Genomic DNA, 21,163 nt, shown 5'->3' with positions numbered 1-21,163 from the left:
AGGTTTGTTTGTAAAAATGTCCCAATTATAATTAAGACGGAGTCCTAAACCCTGTCCGGTAATCTTAACTAAAATAGCTCCACTTTAACTCGGACAAATAACATAACACACACTTTAAGTCGGTCACATAACATAACACACCTTTATATAACTTATATGTTTACAAAAACGTCGAGTATTTGCGTATTTGCCAATTAATATAGTCTAAAATTAACATTTATTTACAAACACTTACCTGACGTGACCTTGAGGAAACGGCTGATGACTTGTGTCGTTGTGGGAAACAGTGAGTGATTCCGGGCTGTTACATGCGGAATGATCTCAGATGAAATGACCTGTGATTCAGATCCTTCCGAGTTAAGTTAAGACATTTTAAATTAAAAACTCACGCACATACTGTACATACACAGGCGCGCGCGAGCGGGTCGCGCGCACGCGCGCGCGCACACGGGTACACACACGGGCATATTTAGAAGTTTTATTTAAGATTGTTATGATATTGGGACTATTTCTCCACCCGCTCCTTCAGCTCTGAAGTTCAAATTCGCATGCAGTCCGGTTATAACACATGTAAAAGATATGAAACATCACTCAACAGCAATATCAATTAAGTGCAATCCTAAAATATGATTTAAAACATAACCCTTTCATTGTTAAGTATGAGAAATTAAAATGAATTAAATCGCATGTTTGAACGCCACAGAGATATCAGAGCCAGCAGTCTGATGGGCTTGCCGAGGAGAGGCTGCGCTGGGCGGGGTGTGAGCGCTTAAGTGTCTGTGATTTTATGGAGCTTATATGGAGCTCATCTACGTCCGAAAGTGTCCGAGCACATTTTTAAATAGACGCTATCTTTATTAACCGAACGCATATTTAAACTTTAAGCACATACATTCACGCATGAACAACTCTTACAATTACATTTTGTGACCAAATAACAGTAATATTATGAGCATTTTGTTGTCAGGAAACATAGCTGTCATAAGTCCACATATTTACCAGATTTGTCTTAATTAGTTCAGTCAACACTAGCCATTCTGAATTTTGACTGGATTTGAAAATAACCATTCATTCATTTAATATTTTAAACACAGATCTTCTCAACTAGCTCAAGCAAAACAATTGGTTTAACTTATATATTTTTGCCCATCCAACATTTCATTAGTTGGATTTTTTACAGTGTACACTAAATATTAGTAGCCTATTTGTTGACTCTCTCTTTATTTGACCACAACCTATTGACACAAAAAGGTTTGTGAATGAGTTGTGTAGGTTTGTAAATGAGTTGTGTAGGTCTGCAATTATTGTATAATCTTTAGTTTACACTTCAGTCACAAAACGTGAATTATAGAACCATTTTAATAAAAATGGTTCTTGCCTTCCAAGGGTTCTATATGGAACCCGTTTTTTGGTAAAAGGTTCTATTGGCCAAGTATAGAACCCCACGGTTCTATATAGAACCTCAAGGAACCTTTTTTTTTTAGAGTGTAATGCATATTTTGACAAAAATGTACAAACCAACTGCATTGACTGAATTGAAGAAATAGTATAAAAAATATAATTTACTTCCCAGATGTATTCCTTTCTTCAGTTAAACACAAACAAATAGTTTTATTTTAAAATGGCATCATATATGGTGAATCTCCATAAAGCACATCCATCTATCATTGAAGTAATCCAAATGACTCCAAATGTATGGATAAATATATGTATTCTAAACCGAATCAATACATTTGTGAGAGAAATTTTTAGCAAACAGTTTCTTAAATTATCCACAAATATTGGTCTATCTCTACTTTATAAGATAAATCATGTAATGTAATGTTTTTACGAGAGCGTGTTTGTGTACGTATTTACGGAAATGTTTTTACTAGGAAATCTTTCCGCTGTCTCCTTGTGGGAATTTGTCATTGACTTTAGCTGTAGGCTTGCTGTTGGCAGAAGCAATAAACGTTGTTGGAACTCAGAGAATCATTTGGAACACAAAAAAATGATGGAGATAAAAACAGATTGTGCCTCAAGGTCCTGTCTATTGTATAATCTTTAAATTGAACATCCATCAGTGAAGCCAAAAGACTCACAGCTAAACCCTTCAATCTTATTTATGCTTTCAGTATTATTAATTAAAGTTAATTATTGTTTTTGATGATGACCCCATGCACTCCTATTCAAAAGAAACATACTTCCTGCCACCCAGCCCTGTGCACCTAAAGCTTATCCTAAAAGTGACAGTGATTGACAGATGGAGACGATTTCCCAGAATGCCTTGGGGTTTAGAGCACGTTCAAATGGGCTAATTATAAATGAAAATGAAGCAACAACCTATGAATAAATAAAGCTGAGATTAAAGGTACCATTACAGGTAATGCCAAAATTCCTGCAAGACAACCCTACAGTACGTACATTCAGATTATTATTATTTCTTGCAGTGTGTCATTTTATTTGCATACTGAGTATAAATGAATAGTCAGATTATGACATTTTAGTTTGATTAAGTGTGTGTGTGTGTGTTGGAAAATAGTGTGTGTAAGATTCACTCATCTAATGAAATGATGCTACAGGTATCATCCTTTAGTAAGTCACTGTCTGCAGTAATGCAATATGACCAAGCACACAAAAGAGCTCTGTGTACCCGAGAGAGAGAGAGAAAAACATTGTTTTTAGAGAGGGAATGAAAGTTTATGAGTGGGTGCACACAGATACACATTCCTCCATAAATGCATTACTTAGCACAACTGACCCCAATTGCACTCATATACAAACGCACACACATATGATCTCATCAAAGAGAGATGATGCACACTTCAGTTCAACACAGAGTTTACCAAACCATTGTGTTCTGTGACCGGGATTTCAAGTAAAGTGAAGGCAAAAATAAAAAAAGTAAACATTGTATTTATTCTTACTATGCTGTTTTTAAGGAAGGTTAGAAGAGCTTGCGGACGTTTGATTTATTTGTGACTATTTACAGTCAGTACTAGGTACTGGGTGATAATGGTTTGGCTTTGGTTTAACAAACAGAATAACAGTCTGGAGGCATTTGGTTATGATCTTAAACGGTGCCAATGAGTCTGTAGAGACACCATATTTCATTTCTAAGGCAAATTGGGCTATGGGGATCTCAAAGCTGGAACAAAGCCCTTTAAACGGGTTGCAACTATCAAAGCCCAATTAAAGTCAAACACATACGAATTTGTACTAAGTCAAGATGATGTATATATTTGCAATTGAGGATCTTAGATCCAAAAGGCGCTAAACATCAAAAACGAGGTGATGATATTAACCGTATGCTCTCGGGGTGTATTATACGTTCATTAAATACTTTCACTTTAAATCTGCTTAATCCCAGCCTCAGGCCATTTAGAAATACCGGTTTGTTGGCAAAATCCATTATGAGTCTGATAAAAATGCTCATTTACAAAAAAACTTGTCAGACGCACTTTGAGGGTTTTACATCTGAGCTCTTCAATTACACTGTCATGGATGTGACATTTTCAGTAAAAAATTTATCATTTCTCAGAGAATATATTTATTACCAATATTTTGAACCATCTGTTTTTATTTTACTAAACATAAGGGGCCCTATCTTGCACCCAGCGCAATTGATTTTGTCAGTGACGAAAGTATCATTCGTATTTTGCACTGGCGCACAGCGGGTTTTTCCCTCCACAGACGCACGTCGGCAAACTAGGGAATGAACTTGCGCTCCCTGGGCGGTTCAGCGCAAAAAAGGAGGCGTGTTCCGGCGCAAACCATCCCTGATGCTATTTTGCAGTTTCAAAAAACAATTGCGCCACTGACCAGAAAAACTAGTCTAAAGTCAGTGGCACGTTGCGCATTATTCATTATGCTATTTTAAGGGCGCATGCTTGACCATAATGTATAGCGTGCACAACGCGGACACACTTTGCTTATCTAATCTACACAGATGGAACAGTTATTTTTGCAAATCATAAATTGTTACAATAAAAAATATTAACACATGAGATAAGGGAAATCATAGTGGTGAGCATTGTGGTGATAGTTTTTATTTATTGTGTGGCTGTGTTAAAAAAATTATCATGCAAATAACGATTAAAATATTTTCATATAAAAAAGTTTGATGTGTGGCTGTATTATGTTTATTTTATGTAAATAATAATTAAAATGTTTTCATAAGAAACCTTAATGTATGTGAACTTGATTTGTAAGTGTACTTTGGGGTTGGACCTTGCTTGCGTTTCTTGGGTCCGATTTCAAAGCCCCCCAAACCCTTTCAGCGGTGAGGGTGGACGCAGCGATGTCCTCTGCTGGCGTCAGGTCATGTGAAGAGGCAGATCCACCTCCTGTTACACGGCGTGCCCGATTTATGCTGGCAAGCTTGGGATTCCCCCGTCTTCTGACATCTTTGTAGCGCTTGGCGCAACGATAGGGATTGCCAGCTGATGAGACAATTGTGGCTATATTTCCTCTCACGCCTGTTTAACCGACGCTGATTTGGGCGGGTTTCTCCTATCCCCATACAAAACAACTTCTCTGTCTTTGACTGCTCTTACAAGAACGTGGGTCTCCTCGGCTGTGAACCGCTCCTGGCGTGCGCCTGGTAAATCCGTCATAATAATAGCAAACCGCCATGGAACTTGCACCCTTGCGTTTAAAGGGAATGTTGGATAGCGTTCTGATTGGTTTATTTGACGTTACGCCCAAACCACATCTATGAATAATGAACCTACTTCAGACCAACCCCTTATTGATTTGCGCCTGGCGCAAGAGTTATTTCTCCCGCCGGGAAAATAGCAACAGCGCCCAAGATCTGCCCACAAAGTCACTTGTGCTTTGCGCTTCGCACTTGCGTTTCAGATCGTTAAAATAGGGCCCATGAAGTTCAGACATCAGAAAAATATCAGTCTATTCTAGGGCTGTGCAAAAATATCGATACAGCTAACTATCGTGATTGATATTTCGATCTCTACTATCTATATTTTTTAAACCATAAAATGCAGGTGTTCAGCTCTATTTTTTACTATTTTTTACATTTTTGATAAAAAAAGAAAAAGTATTGCAATGTATCGCAACATGCACCCCATTGCATTGTATAGTATCATATCGGGAGGCCCTTGCCAATACCCAGCCCTAGTCTATTCTCATGTTTTCTATTATTCTATTACATCTTATTATTAGACTATTAGACTTCTATGTGGGTTTACACCAGACGCAAGTTCACATTTGCGCGAGTAGATTAAGTCAATGCAAAGATGCGATCAGACGCGTCTTCGCGTGGGGCGATGCGGATGGCGCGATATGGGTGGCGCGTTTACTACGAAAACACGCGCTATTCGCCTTAAACGTGTCTTTGCCCAAGTTGAAAATATTCAACTCGAGCAAAAAATTCGCATGACACGAAGTTAAATCGCGCAAGTAATCTAGAGCGAGTAATGCGATGCCCCCCGTTTGGTGTGTAAGTAGCATTACCGTGGGTTCACACCAGCCGCATTTAATGCATCAAAATTGCGTCTGCTGCATCTAGTTTGCCGCTTGAACATTTTAAAGTTTACTCGCTTCGTTTGCACGTGAAAGCCGCGCGTGAAAATCTAGTCATCGAGACATTCATGTGGAAATTTGCCTCATGGGAGGGCCTTCCATAGGCTTCTGCGACTTCACTTGTTTCCTGTAATCACGTCACTACTAGAGCAAGCCCCTGATTGGTTAATGGGGCGTGTTTTTTCGCCAAAGTTAAAATTTTTCAATTCACGCATTTGCCGCGGCAACACTCAATTCATGCCATTCGTGCGAACTAGACACGCGAATGAGGCGGATTCGCGTCTACCACACCGTGCTAAACGCCTCATTGGCACCGCGAGACCTCCAGATACCCATCAACGCGTCTTACATTGACTTAACATTGAAATCCCTTGCGCTTGACGCCTCTACCACGGCTGGTCTGAACACAGCATTATTCTATTATTATTTCTATTTAATAGAAAAGATACACATGTTATGGATGTGACAAAAAGGACGTTTTTGGGAGACAACATACTTTGTAGGAATTCTGTAAATGAAAATGCACAAACCAGAAGCAAACCCAACAAATGAAAAAGTGATGGCTCTTCAAAGTACATTTTAATATTTATTTTCATTTTCATGTGCACATTTATTAGGAAGAAACAATGTTATGGATGTGACAATTCTTAAATGTACACTTCCCTTATCTATGCTAAATAATTGGAAAAATGTTTAAAAAAGCTAGTAGAGACGTCACACTAGTATTTAAAGGGGACATATCATCAAAGGGGACATAAATCTGAGTTTTTTATATTTAAGTGCTGTAATTGGGTCTCCAGTGCTTCTATCAACCTAGAAAATGTGAAAAAAATCAACCCAGTAAACCATTCTCTGCAAGCATGTGAAAAAATAGCTCATTGGATTTTGGCTCCCCTTGTGATGTCAGAAGGGGATAATACCGCCCCTTAATCTGCACTATCCAACCATGACACTGGCATTTAGTGCAGAGATCAACTCATTTGCATTTTAAAGGACACACCCAACAACTGCACTTTTTTGATCTACAAAGTGGCAATTTTAACATGTTATAATAAATTATCTATATTAGTGGTTGTTAGTGCTAGAACTTTACATACGAACTCTGGAGACACCAAAGATTTATTTCACATCTTAAAAAGGTCTTGTGAAATGTCCCCTTTAAGCCAGCAAATATTGACATCTAGGATATTAGTATGGTTAAACACTTTTGGTCAAAACGTGGTAAGGTTTAACTTTTGCTTGGATTTGCTCATATAAGTGTTTTCTTTCCATGCACATTAGTTATTATATATCTGAGCTCACTGGGCTATTTTAAGTTACAGACTACATACATAAATTTTCCTTAGGGTATGTCTGTGATATAATGGCAAGCTCGAGGATTACAGAAGATATCTGAAACCTTTGAAAATATCCTATGCTTTCTTAAGTTATATACTGTGAAGCAACACCCAGCTGTTAGGGGATCACAACTCCCCCACAGTCACTTCGCATTAGACACGCAGTGTCAGGAGCACTTGACTTTTTGAAAAGGAGATATTACAGGAAGAAATGAACTAAATGTTTACATTTTCTGAGGAAAACTTGAAACATTTGCACACGTTTGCTTTTGGTTGTTAGGGCTTTGCTGAGTGGTTGACAAATTCATATGTAGCACATTGCTATGTTGCTACTTGGTTCGCTTCCTTGTGTGTCAAGTCAGAAGGTCTTAACTCCTCAAATATCTGATGTTCTTGTCCCTACATGCTGCCGATTTTGTGCTTGTTTTATCATCCAATTCATAACCCAGCAAGCAATAGCTGCCATTTAACCATCTATAGGACTGTATATGGGTGATTCTCACGAAAACTTGGTTTTAAAAATGTCAAGCATGAAAATTTAAAATTGCTTAAATTTACTTTTTTTCCCACCAGACATCGAAAAACAAAGTCTGGAGTAAATGGGAACATTAATTTAAAAACTTTTACATATCATTTAACACTTTTTGTAACATAATTAAAAAAATTAATCCTAAAAAATCTCATTACCGCAACAGTCAGAAAACATCGACACTGACATATTTTCAAAATGACATGACAAACTTGAAAGAACATAATTTGGAGATTCTGCACATGCATTTAAAATCAAAGTATTATGCTTCTATTAATTAAATTAAAATTTAATAAGCATCTGTTGCGGTAATGATAATCAAAATGTCGTGTAAGCATTCTGACTAGGGATGCACCGAATCCAGGATTCGGTTTCGGATTCGGCCGAATACTGGGCTTTTTGGCGGGGTTCGGGTTCGGCCGAATCCTATATTTTTTTTCCACCGAACCGAACCCTAGGCTTGCGCTACGCTGGTCGACGTCACGCGGCCGTTGATTGCACACATCGGGTGCTGACGTGGAGATGAGCTTTTTCTTTCGGTCAGCTGGACACACCAAAACTTTTAAACACCGCTGAAAACGCCTTGAGGACCCCAAATGCCAGCTGTTTTTCAGCCGAGCGCTTGGTAGGTGTGATGCTTCAGCTGTGAGCCGGTTGGTTGCTGTGGTAATGTCCCGCCCCTCCTCCACTGTAATTGGATGGCCGTGTGAAGACTGTGACATTGACGAGCGGAGCTTCTCACTCAAAGTTAAATATAGTTTTCAGCGCGGAGCTGCTTGCTTATTGGAAAAACGAGCGTGTCGCAACGCATCGCTTTCATTATGCATAGGCTTATGGTAATTGTCAAAATAGTTTTTCCAACTTGTCATCCTGGCATAATGTACAGTTAAAATTAAATAAAATGAAAAATACACTGCTGTGGACGTTTTTTACTTCATTAATGTGTTTTACTGTGTTGGAATAAGGATGCGAGTAGGATTCGGTATTCGGTTTCGGATTCGGCCGAATCTTAAACGGTGGATTCGGGATTCGGCCGAACCTAAAAAATCTGGATTCGGTGCATCCCTAATTCTGACAAGACAATATTTCAAATTAACTGTAAAAAATGATCTTACCTGGTAGCCATCTTGAAGTAACTGGTCCATGTGCTTGGTTACTCAAAATCAAACTTTATTAAAATTCTGTATGTGTGCTTAAACTGTTCTCAAAAAGTGTTGCGGAGGATGAGAACATCAGGCATGGACACATCATTTTCCTAATCTTTCTTCATTATTATTATACATGAATATTCAGTAAATATTTTTTCTGTCATCTAAAGTAGTCTAGCAAAACATCCATTTATTTTTTTCTTAATATTTTTGTGTTAATTTGATTAAATTACAACATAACGCATGTTCAAACACAGCCGGCCACATTGCGGTAATGAGAATTTCAGCAGAAAATGAGATAAAATTTACAATTATAAATTCTTATGTTGAAATCACACATTGTGCAGGGTAGAACACAGTATTGTGTTAATTCTGATGCTTTTTAATGTTACTATATTACACATTTTAAAGCTAAAATCATTAGTGCCGTGGTGTTTCAATGGTTTCGTGAGAATCACCCATATACCTGATATAGTCCGGCTATGAAAAATCCACTTCTAGCCAAAATAAACTTGAATTTACTGCATCATGTAAGCAAAGTCAACAGCGATTACAAGGTGTTTGGTGTCATTTATTTAGTATTTTTAGGCTATGATATGACATCTATCAAATTTTGGCCTTGTTTTAGCCTAGGCTGGGTTTGGACGGCTATTAGACATCTTTTAAACACAAATTGCTTGCTGGGAACTCTAATTGCTTAGAAAATAAACAACACATCAACGCACATCAACAGTTTAAGGCATTGTTTATGTCTATATCACAAATAGTGCGAATGTTGCATGCCACAGTTTAATAGACTCATGTGCTTATTCAAATAACTAACACTAAGAATGAGCAATAAGTGACGCTTGTCTTAGCAAGCACTACTAATGAAATATAAAGACTGTGAGAGGGAGATACCAACACCTGTTGGTCAGGGCCCCTTGCTAAGCTTACAGGGGAATGTTAACGTCACCATCACCTCTTTTAGGTCTGGGAATGAGGACACAGTCGCGCACACAAACCCGAACACTCGGCACGCAGCAGGCTGTTTTCAATTGACAGCACTGAGTTGATCTTGAGAGTCGAGGGCAGTCCAAACTTTGTTAAAGTAAACCGTTAAAGTCTCCGAGTCCGTCATTCATGTGAGAGGCATTGGAGTCTGGCCAACAGCTGGTCTCTACAGACAGGCTCTTGAATCCTCTCGAATGTCCCAAGGGTTAGTGTATTGGTTCAGTTTCACTTGAAAAAGCATGGAGGCGCTGACAGATCTTGGAGAGGCGAGCAGAATAGAGCTTTTCGTGGAAGGTATGGATGGACCGCATGGCGCTTTTCTGGATGAGACAGGATTTCTTGGTTTTCCACATTTGTTTGGCCTCGACGTGATCGTGTGTATGTGCATGCTTGGCTTTGCGGTTATAAATAGATCTAATAGTTTGCTGTCCTGTGACTTTCGGCGTAAAGGGGGTGGAAGATAGGATTTAGTTATTCTCCTACACTTTGTGTGATTTATTAACCTTTGGTGTATGAGGTTTTGGTGCTGAGGTCGAGTAAACGCTAGCCTTCTATTACTTACCCTAAAGTGTAAAAAACAATGAATCTCATGCGGCTGGCCTTTCGGTGATATCATACCACTTTAAGTCCCTATTACGGAGATAAAGGGCCCACATTAAGTACAAACATCTGTGTGCCAACTTCACACAAGAGGGCAATACATCAGAGTAATTTATCTGTGTGTGTGTTTGAGTATAGCGGGGTCATTTCCCTGGAGTCTTTCTGCTGACACAGACTATTTCACCTTGTACTTTAGCAATTATTCTAGATCTGATGGAAACGTAGTGTTTTTTGTGTTTGTGTACTGTTGTGTTCAATTGTATTAGCCTACAAGAATGTTTATTTACATAGAGCCATCATTTTATATTTTTTTAGTATGTGCTTGTTTTGTGGGTGGGTGTGTCGTGTTTGATGGTAGTAAACATTTAAAGATGACATTTATTTCATAAGGCACACACCTGATAGCACTTCATCTGTTATTCGTATGCACACTTTAGATGATTCTTCAGAAACATTTATGATATGTCCTTAAAGGATTAGTCCATTTTCTTAAAAGAACAATCCAGATAATTTACTCGCCACCATGTCATCCAGGGTGTTGATGTTTTTTTTTGTTGGGTCGAGAAGAGGTTGTGTTTTTTGAGGAGGGCATTGCGGGATTTTTCTAGTTTTAATGGACTTTAGTGGAGCCCAACATTTGGTACTTGGCTCAACACTTAGCAGTTTTTTTCAGAGTTTCAAAGGACTATAAACAATCCCAAACGAGGCATAAGGGTCTTATCTAGCGAAACGATTGTCATTTTTGACAAGAAAAATAACAAATATGTACTTTTAAACCACGACTTTTCGTCTAGGTTCGGTCCAGCACGACCTAACGTAAATGCGTAGTGACATAGGGAGGTCACGTGTTACATATATAAAACGCACATTTGCGGAACATTTTAAACAATAAACTGCCACAAAGACATTAATTAGTATCAGTTGACATACAACAACGTAGGAACGGTCCTCTTTCAACGCACTTGTAAACACTGGGGCAGAGTTTCGCGTTCGTCCTCTGTGACCTCTTGACGTCATGACGTATTGCGTGGGGTCAGCTGGCGCATCACGACCGGATCTACATGACGAGAAGTTGTGCTTTAAAAGTGTATATTTGTTATTTTTATTGTCAAAAATGACAATCGTTCCGCTAGACAAGACCCTTGTGCCTCGTTTGGGATTGTTTATAGTCCTTTGAAACTCTGTTGAAAAAAACTGTTAAGTGTTGAGTTGGGTATTGAATGTTGGGCTCTATTAAAGTCCATTAAAACCAGAAAAATGCAATGCAATGTTTTCCTCAAAAAACACAATTTCTTCCCGACTGAACAAAGAAAGACATCAACATTTTGGATGACATAGTGGTGAGTAAATTATCTGGATTTTTCTTTTAAGAAAATAGACTAATCCTTTAAATAAAGATCTGATCATGACGTTGATTGGCCTTCAAGTGAATTTTGGTACGTGGAATGATAAACCTTGGATTTACTCACACACCAGTTAGCTGGAAGTTAATTGGCAGTTGACGATGGTTACGTCAAACCATCGCGATGGACGATGATATCGTAAGGCGGGGGGTATTTTAATTTTTTGTTATTATTCGTTATTATATAATTATTATTCGTTATTTTACTTTATTACTTCCACTTAAGAAGAGTTGTGCACTTTTTTTAAATACCATTTCGGTCGGAGTGTTGTTCCCGTTTTATTGTTCTTGATGTTCGCTGAATTCTGGGCTTATATCTTAAACTGCCGCTTCAGTGCAGTAACGCCACAGACCTATGTAACAATGAGCACGATCTCCCGACACACTACAACAGGCTACTAATAATGTCTTCATACGGGCTGTTTTCCTGTACAGAATTAAATATTAAACATTAAGTTAAATGTACAACATGTAAAAAGGCAATATTAACACTAGGGGTGTGCATTGGCACTGCCCTCACAATTCGATTCAATTACGATTCACCAGGTAACGTTTAAATTCAATTCGATTCTACGATGCATTGCGATGCATCAGAATTCTACCGTACACAACAAGGCAAGTGCAACTATTCTCAACAAAAACGGAAGCTTAGCATCTTTAAGACAATGACAATTATATACCTGAGATGAGATTTTATACACAGCGTAAGTCTTGTCTAGTTTCCCATTAACTTCGTAGAATCCGAAATGTGCCCATATGTCCACTTTCCATGGAAAAGGGTTCATTTTTATTTACCCGTCTATCACTGTCATCTCTCTCCGCCTCAGCCATCTTGATTGTTGTTGTTATGCCCCCGGAAGTAATTGAAACTTCACAACTTTATTGTCCACTCGAGGCCAGAAAATAAACAGTGACATAATCGATTATGGCACTTTGCTTGCATCGATGCTGAATTGTGCATGTGCGCATTGCGATGCATTGCCGAATCAGTTATTGTTGACACCCCTAATTAACACACGTCACATCTCTGGCATAGACTACAGTATTTAAAATAACATATATGCATTAGTTATATTTTCAATTTATAGAAAAATACCTGTAAAGATTTTAGGTTAACTATAGTCTATAGAAGAGAGTTGATGTGTGTCGACTCGCAGTGGAGTGGGGCGGGGGGGGCGTGGCATCGTCCATTGGCACAACCTTAGTTTTGTACAAAACTCAATGATTTGAAAAGCTATGTGTCCCTAATTGACCAGCTAATATGTGCGTTGTAATTGGCCTGATTACCTCTGACATCAGCCGGAAATGTGATGGGATTTTCCCCACAGTGGTACTTTAAAGCTTTTGGTTTGCTGTCTTGAAACTAAGGCATGCGCTCCACATCAGGTTTGCAGAAAGAAAGGGTTCCCAAAACATTTAATCTGCATCCACTTATTTCCATCTCTTTTCTTTTGTCTAGAGCCTCTGAAAGGTAATCTAAAAGTGACCTCCGCGGAGGACGCTGAGCACCTATCCCGTAAACAGCAGTCCGTCCCCACTAACAGCCCGGGCAACCGCTGCGAGCCCAGATCCAGTCGCGCGGGGGTTCCACGGAGACACACTGTGGGTGGAGCACGCAGCTCAAGGGAGATCCTGGCCATGCAGCCCTCAGATATGGATAAAAAACGAGAGGCCTTCCTGGAACATCTCAAGCAGAAATACCCACACCACGCCTCTGCCATCATGGGCCATCAGGAAAGACTCAAAGAACAGGTCAAGACCGCTGAGCTACTGTTGGTTGTCGATGCTAGAATCTTATTTTTGTGAAATGTCTAATACTCAATCTTTATAGATGTTGGAGAATAAGTGCCCTATGAAAGTTTGAGAGTTAGATCATAATGTTTTGTTCATTAATGCAATACATTTCACCAGAACCTCAAAACCTTTCCAGCTGTTGCAGGATATACAAAACCTTTACCATATAATACATTTAGTCAAAGTTTATCCAGGAAGTTTTTATATGCATGCTTGAAATGATTGCAACAGTCTTATCGCCTGAAGGTAGAAACTGGTAGAAACATAAATGCCTAGTATGATGTTTAAATGTACATGAAACTTGTGTTTTCTAGACATAACAATGTCCATTTGCATCTTCAAATATTATCTACTCAAAAATGGTGCGATAGATCTTTAGTTATCTAGCATGGAAGCGTAGCATGCAAATTATGCAAATTCTTGGTAAAGGCTAATCTTTACTAGGCTGTGAGCGATGTTTATATGGTTTCTACTGGATTCCATGGTGTTGTCCACAAATTGTATATGTCCTTGATTTTAAGACCTTGGCCTATTTGGTGACTACAATAGAAAGATAAATAATAGTTAAGAAAGATGCGAAAAGAGTTTGTGGTTTGAAGTGCTAACTGCTGAGGAAAGATAAACAAGATTAGTGATCTAAAAACTTTCTCAAGTGGGTGAGATATTCATGCAATATTAAGTGCGTAGATGTGCTTTGGACTTAGATGTGCTTTCAGTTATGGCCACCGGGATCCCATTTCAGCTACTACGTTCATTATACTACTCAATTATTTTCATTTCAAATAGCTGGAAACCGTGAAATAGTGCTCTTTTTCACAGTGGCCCCATAACCAACCTAACCAAGGGACTTGTGATGGCGGTGAAAAGATTGTCCGAACAGGAGGTGGTTTGTTTTATTCTTCCCCTTTGGTTGGAAAAAGTCCATTTGCAATGTTTTCCGTCCAGGCAGTGTTGCCTGAGGTGAAAACAAGAGTCGGCACCATGCATCAAACTGACACAATGTCGCTGTCAGGTCATGCCCTAAAATATCCATTTTTCTCGAGTCAAAATATCAGTGTTTCAGATTTAATGCCAAAACTTTGCAGCTCTGTATAAGGATATTATTCTATTACATTTTAATTTTTGTATTCGAACCAAACTATACTTATTTGTTATACTATACAAATACACGTTTCTGGAAAATGTACTTGTTTTTTTCCTTTTCCTTTCGATGTTTTTACTTCTTCTGCCCATAGTCATCCACTCAGTGGGTCTGTGGAATGTATTTGGATTACCCCAGGGGTATTAAAGAGAAAAGGTGGGGGCAGGGGCTGAATGCCTCTCCACAGTAGGTGAGCGAGGGGTATTTTGTGTTTACTCTGATTGAAAACAAAAGACACCTCACCTGCTCCTAAAGACTTTGCATAGCAGAACAATGAGAGTGATTGACAGCTTCTCAAGGAAGAGTGTGTTTAGGTGAACAATACAAGTGTGTAGAAGTATGTAGTTATTCAGAGAGAGACTGAGAGAGAGGAATTTTGATTGGTTTAATGCCCAGTCATCCACTTGACTAACCTCCGAATCTAATTTTTAAGCTCAACCTGTCAGTTTCTATCTACTTTTAGGATTTGCGTCATATTGCTTGACTGTTATTGTAATATATGTGATGTATTTGCACAAAGAGGACAAACAAATTCTTGTGAAGGTAAAATTAGTTTTTTAAACACTTAACCTGGTCTGCGGAAGCAACGACAGAAACTGTTTTAATTGGACACGTTTCACTGGATGTTTGTTGCATGATGCATTAAGGGTATTTTGCATGTGACTGTCTATGTTTTTATTTAGTATGAATCAGTAAGCTATCAGCCGAGAAGAGATTCGTGCAACACAGTGGAGTTTAAAGGGTACAATTCTTTTTGAAGCTGTAAAATAAATCTTTGGTGTCCCCAGAGTACATATGTGAAGTTCTAGCTGAAAATACCATATAGATAATTTATTATATTGTGTTAAAATTGCCACTTTGTAGGTGTGAGCAAAAATGTGGCGTTTTGGGTGTGTCCTGTTAAATGCAAATGAGCTGAGCTCTGCACTAAATAGCATTGCCATGGTTGGATAGTGCAGATTAAAGGGCGGTATTATCCCCTTCTGACATCACAGGGGGAGACAAATATCAGTGACCTATTTTTTCACATGCTTGCAGAGAATGGTTTATCAAAACTAGTTGCTGGGTTGTTCTTTTTTTAGATTTTCTAGGTTTATAGAAGCACTGGGGATCCAATTATAACACTTAAACATGGAAAAAGTCAGATTTTCATGATACACTGTAAAAAATGATGTGTTAATTTTTTACACATTGTGTGTGTGTCATGCCATTTAACGCGTTATTTCATGTTAAAATAAATGAAACGGACACTTTTCGTTACATGCTCATTTTACCTCCCTTGAAATTATATATTTTGTTATACAGTGTATTCTTTTACCTTTATGTGATAAGTATAGGGAAAAACCCGGTATATGCCTAAATTATCTTTGTCGTAAAATTGTTATAAAGTTGCAAACATATTTTTAAACAAAGTTTACGACTTTGCTATGTGCATAACTGAGCATTGCAAACTGCCCTCCTGTGTTTATTTGTCAGATGATCAGTCAAGTATGTTGGGTGAAGAGGAAGAGAAAAGTCACCATAGTAATATGTGATGTAAGAGCAGACTTGGCTCAGTTTACAACTAGGTGAGCGCGCGCGTCCAGGGCGAGACGCGAGGAGGAGGGGGCGTGAGATTCACGCGCTCATACACACACTCTCGAGCTTCTTACTTCAGGATACAAACTAATTAGGACATACCGTACTATTCAACATTCCTACAAATTATGGGAATACCGAGACTACGGTGAGGGAGTGAACGATTGTTAGGTACCGACAATTGTCACGCATACAAACAAGGTAATGTGAACATATCCATCAACTTTTTGCAGAGAATTTCCTATTAAGTTACTACACGCGCGTGTAAACTTGCAGATCGCGCGATCGTGTCCGGTCTTGAGCGCGAACTCTAAACGCAAGACGTTTTGCGCTTCTTTATGTTGATATTGCAGAAAGTAACCGGATAAGCGGTCTTTGTGATGAAACTTAAAATATTTATGGGTCTGCTTTCTATAACCAGGTGTGCTCACGGCTTGTTCGGGTGGGGAAGTTGGGGGCTCCATGCAAGTAAAGCATTAACGTGGATTTCTTTATGGCTGCTGCTAGTATGTAATGCGCGAACAAGTGCGTACTGACCTGTTAAACACCGTGTAACTGTTACAGCAAACCCGTTTTGATATTTTACATACTACTCGTCTAAAGATGTGATTTTAGTTATTCTTGCTCGCGTGGGAGAATAAAGTGAAAGGACTCACATGAGCTGCTGTGTGTTATGTTGTTGATGCGTTTACGACAGGACATCTCCGGTCCCAATAGAGGCATTGCCATTAAATGAATAGGGAGATTTTTAAAGCATTTTTAAATCTCCAACTAAATTATACTTTGGGATATACAAAGAGTAACAGGATTGATTGTAAGCCATTTGCTTAGGCATAACATTGCAACATATTTATTGAGAGAATTAAATGAAAAATACATTTTAAAAGTTATTTACTTGCTATTTTAGTTCACATTAATAGCAGGGCTGATCATTATTATTTTTTCAGTATAGATAATCCAGAGACATAAAGTTTTTTAGTTTAACATGATGTCAACTAAAATATAATTTGTAATCATAAGCAAATGGTAACAGTTGTATTCTTATGAAATTATAACATATAGAGGAACATCTTAAAAATGTTGTTTACAGTTTTGAGGCTGAGCTCAATGCTGGACTTCATTACTGACAGGTCATTTGTTTGACTGTGATGGGTTGCTTTTTTATTTGTCAGGGTCCACCTCCATTACTTAAACTGGACCTCAAATATTTGTTGTTAAGCAACCAGGTAAATTGAGTATTAACACCTTTTTGGTGACTTGACAAGCAGTTTTTCAATACTGTGGTCCATCAATAATGCTGTAAAGACGCTCTCAGCATTTGCATTCAAATGAAATGAGGCATGATGATGATGCAGTCTAAAAATGTTGTTTGGACCTGTTTGGAAAGCAACAGTAAGACTTTGATACTGTAGATTTTGACAGCAGTGATGCAGTGACAGCATGAGTATAAATATGAGTATGTATAGCTGTGAGGCCTGTTTGGGAGGAAACTTTAATTGCTCTCAGTAATAAGATTTAGTAAGATGCAATATACTAATTCATTGTTGGGTTAAAGGTGCAGTGTGTAATTTTTAGAAGGATCTCTTGACAGAAATGCAAAATAATATACAAAATATTATCAAGTGTGTATAAAGACCTTTCATTATGAGCCGTTAGAATGAGATGTTTTTATCTACATACACTGAGGGTGGAAGTCGCCATTTTGGGCCGCCATGTTTCTATAGAAGCCCTTAACGGACAAACTTTTTTTACTAAGTTGTCTCAGACGATGACCTATTTGTCCAATGGTGGCTACAGTAGCTTCTCTGTGTTTCAAAAGTCAGGGGTGAGCAGTGGACTGAGCCGTTGGTTGCAATTCACAACCTCACCACTAGATGCTGCTAAAATGTATACACTGCACCTTTAAACATTGTTTTTCGCTTGTTTAAATGTAATTATTTTATATTATTATTAAAACTTTATAATTGTACTGTAATATTTAGATAGATACTATAATATACTGTCTTGCACCCATTAGTTCTCCATCATTGCTGTTTTGTCCAGAGAGCAGACATGGGTGAATTGATGCATTAAAATGTTCAGCTGCAGGTGATTCAAGGGTCATGAACACATTATGTAGACTGCAGGAGCTTCAGTTTTGGTTTTGGCTGTGTCATTCTTGTGAATGGTCTAATTTTACAGGGCCATTCAAATGCTGTGGTTGATCTGATAAGGATTCGATGCTCATTTAAGTGCAATGATGTGCAAAGGAGCCTGCTTGATATGCATTGTTGGTGGGTGAACGGTTCGCATAAATTCCATTATGTGAAAATTACCGTCTGAACAGAAGAGGAACAAGGGGGTGGGTTTTAAATGTTAATTGTTGATGGTGGCACTTAGCACTTAATATAAAAGAGCGGGTAAACAAATTATTGTTTAATCAAAAATACACATTAGGTGGAAAAAACACACTGAATAGATGGCATAGAGTATGTTAGGCCCTACTGATCTGATTACAATATTATTAACCATGTGTAAATTTATGCAAATATGTATATTATCGTCACTATGTTTTGGCAATGTAAAGCCACTTTTCTTCTTTGTGGCATTGAAGCCATTTGCCAAGTTTGAACACACTGTTGTTTTTAGATATACTTCTGTGTTTTAATATGAGTTTTTTTTTTACGGTGGTCCAATATTTATTTAAAGGAGCACGCCGACTTTTTGGGATTTTAGATTATTCACCTTATCCCTCTGAGTTTTATCTACCTGCGTCCCGTAACTCTGTCTGACGCACCCACCGCTACCCTAGCTTAGCACAAAGACGAAGTAAATGGCTCCAGCTAGCATACTGCTCCCAATAAGTGACAAAATAACATAAACATTTTCCTATTTAAATGTTTTATGGTGGTCCAATTTTTATTGAAAGGAGCACGCTGACTTTTTGGAACTTTAGATTATTCACCTTATCCCTCTGAGTTTTATCTCTGTGCGTCCCGTAACTCTGTCTGACGCACCCACCGCTAGCCTAGCTTAGCACAAAGACTGGAAGTAAATAGCTCCAGCTAGCATACTGCTCCCAATAAGTGACAAAATAACATAAACATTTTCCTATTTATATGTTTTATGGTGGTCCAATTTTTATTTAAAGGAGCACGCCGACTTTTTGGAACTTTAGATTATTCACCGTATCCCCTTGAGTTTTATCTCCATGCATCCCGTAACTCTGTCTGACGCACCCACCGCTAGCCTAGCTTAGCACAAAGACTGGAAGTAAATGGCTCCAGCTAGCATACTGCTCCCAATAAGTGACAAAATAACGTCAACATTTTCCTATTTGTTTTTAAAACAAATGGTGGTTTTATGGTGGTCCAATTTTTATTTAAAGGTGCACGCAGACTTTTTGGGTCTTATTCACCGTATCCCCTTGAGTTTTATCTCCATGCATCCTGTAACTCTGTCTGACACACCCACCGCTAGCCTAGCTTAGCACAAAGACTGGAAGTAAATAGCTCCAGATAGCATACTGCTCCCAATAAGTGTCAAAATAACATAAACATTTTCTTATTTATATGTTTTATGGTGGTCCAATTTTTATTTAAAGGAGCACGCCGACTTTGGGGACTTTAGATTATTCACCGTATCCCCCTGAGTTTTATCTCCGTGGGTCCCGTAACTCTGTCTGACACACCCACCGCTAGCCTAGCTTAGCACAAAGACTGGAAGTAAATAGCTCCAGCTAGCACAGTGCTCCCAATAAGTGACAAAATAACATAAACATTTTCCTATTTATATGTTTTATGGTGGTCCAATTTTTATTTAAAGGAGCATGCCGAATTTTGGGGACTTTAGATTATATATATATATATATATATATATATATATATATATATATATATATATATGCAAATGGTTTATATAATAATAATGTAAATAAAGTTTTAAGGAGAAAAAACAGTGTTAGTGTGATGCCAAGATTTCGTCTGATAGGTCAGTTTTGTATGGTGACTAATTTTGGTAATATTTGTTATTTTTCCATTCTTTTGCTTGGTTGTCTTTTTACCATCATCTCAGCTGAGCTTGTGTCCTCTGCAGCTATTTCTCTCTGTTTTCAGTAATTATATGTGGCTATATTGTGTCTGTATTTGACTGGCCTTTCTGAGAGTTGTGGTTGCAATCTTCCATCCTTTATGGATCACAACCAGACCAAACAAAAAAGAGTTGAGCATCAGAGCTGTATTTTGACTTTTTCTCATGTTTAGTCTATTAAGGATGTTGTTTATGTTGCTTTAAAGTAACCTGCTACGTAGCAAAACCTATTTATACATGAAAGTGCAAATGCTAAGAAGAGTTCAGCTACTATCAACAACAAAAGTCAGCAACAGTTGCACCTTAATTCAAACAGATTAATTGTCATTTATTTGTTATGTTAAGGTAATTCTTTTAATAACGTGTGTTATGGCATGATACCACAGTATTAACATTTCTGCAGAATGAGGATTTTTCACAGTTTTGCTTACAGCACATGGATTCAAGGTTAGATAGATTTATTGATGTGTCAGCACATTCCTTCCTTTTTTATTCAGTCTCTCTCTCTCTATCTTTCTCTCTCTCTCCTCTGTTTTACTCTATTTCTATATTTCAAACCACCAAGGTTAGCAGAAAAAGTGAGAAAATTAAACAGTTTACTCTTTTTTTGATTATGGTGAAAAATGCTGGTATACCATATACTCAATGGAAGCTGAAATATTGTCTAAAATATCTAACATCTGCTTTCTTTTATTTCTCTGTGTATTAACTTGTAATATATTTTAATGTCTTAAATGAGTTTAAACATAGGTTTGTCAAAGGGGGTGGAGCAAATGACTTTAATGCCTCTTAAATCTTAATGAGAGGGAGTGGTTAAGGGCGGCGACCTTTGCTGTTTGATTGACAGAGGAGGAGGAGTTTAAAGGTTTAAACAGGGATGTCATGGAGGGAGACAGTGCAGGGTCATCTGGGTTAAAACCCTTAAGAGGGGTCAAAAGAGATACAATTTGCAGGTTCATCTATTAAAGTCCTTATCTAGACCCAGACAAAATCTCTTGAATTGCTTTGTATGAACAGATTTCTTTGGCAAAATGAGGTACAGTACCATTTTAA

The 21,163-nt window shown here is 38.1% G+C and overlaps 1 protein-coding gene across 11 annotated transcripts in view; it reads left to right on the top strand.

Moving 5' to 3' along the window:
- LOC129425869 (sickle tail protein) overlaps window positions 1-21,163 on the top strand; it is a 159,317-nt gene that overhangs the window by 78,807 nt on the left and 59,347 nt on the right. For 9 of the 11 annotated variants that reach the window (XM_073864263.1, XM_055181910.2, XM_055181911.2 and 6 more), the window contains exon 2: window positions 12,989-13,281. In XM_073864263.1, the coding sequence (XP_073720364.1) occupies window positions 12,989-13,281 (293 nt within the window). Of the gene's footprint in view, window positions 1-9,516; window positions 9,822-12,988; window positions 13,282-16,052; window positions 16,244-21,163 lie in introns of those variants that run through there. The other 2 variants (XM_055181913.2, XM_055181915.2) reach the window with 2 other exon arrangements.

Source organism: Misgurnus anguillicaudatus, chromosome 25, assembly GCF_027580225.2.
Source record: "Misgurnus anguillicaudatus chromosome 25, ASM2758022v2, whole genome shotgun sequence".
NCBI lineage: Eukaryota > Metazoa > Chordata > Actinopteri > Cypriniformes > Cobitidae > Misgurnus > Misgurnus anguillicaudatus.
This window is presented reverse-complemented; position numbering and strand designations above follow the sequence as displayed.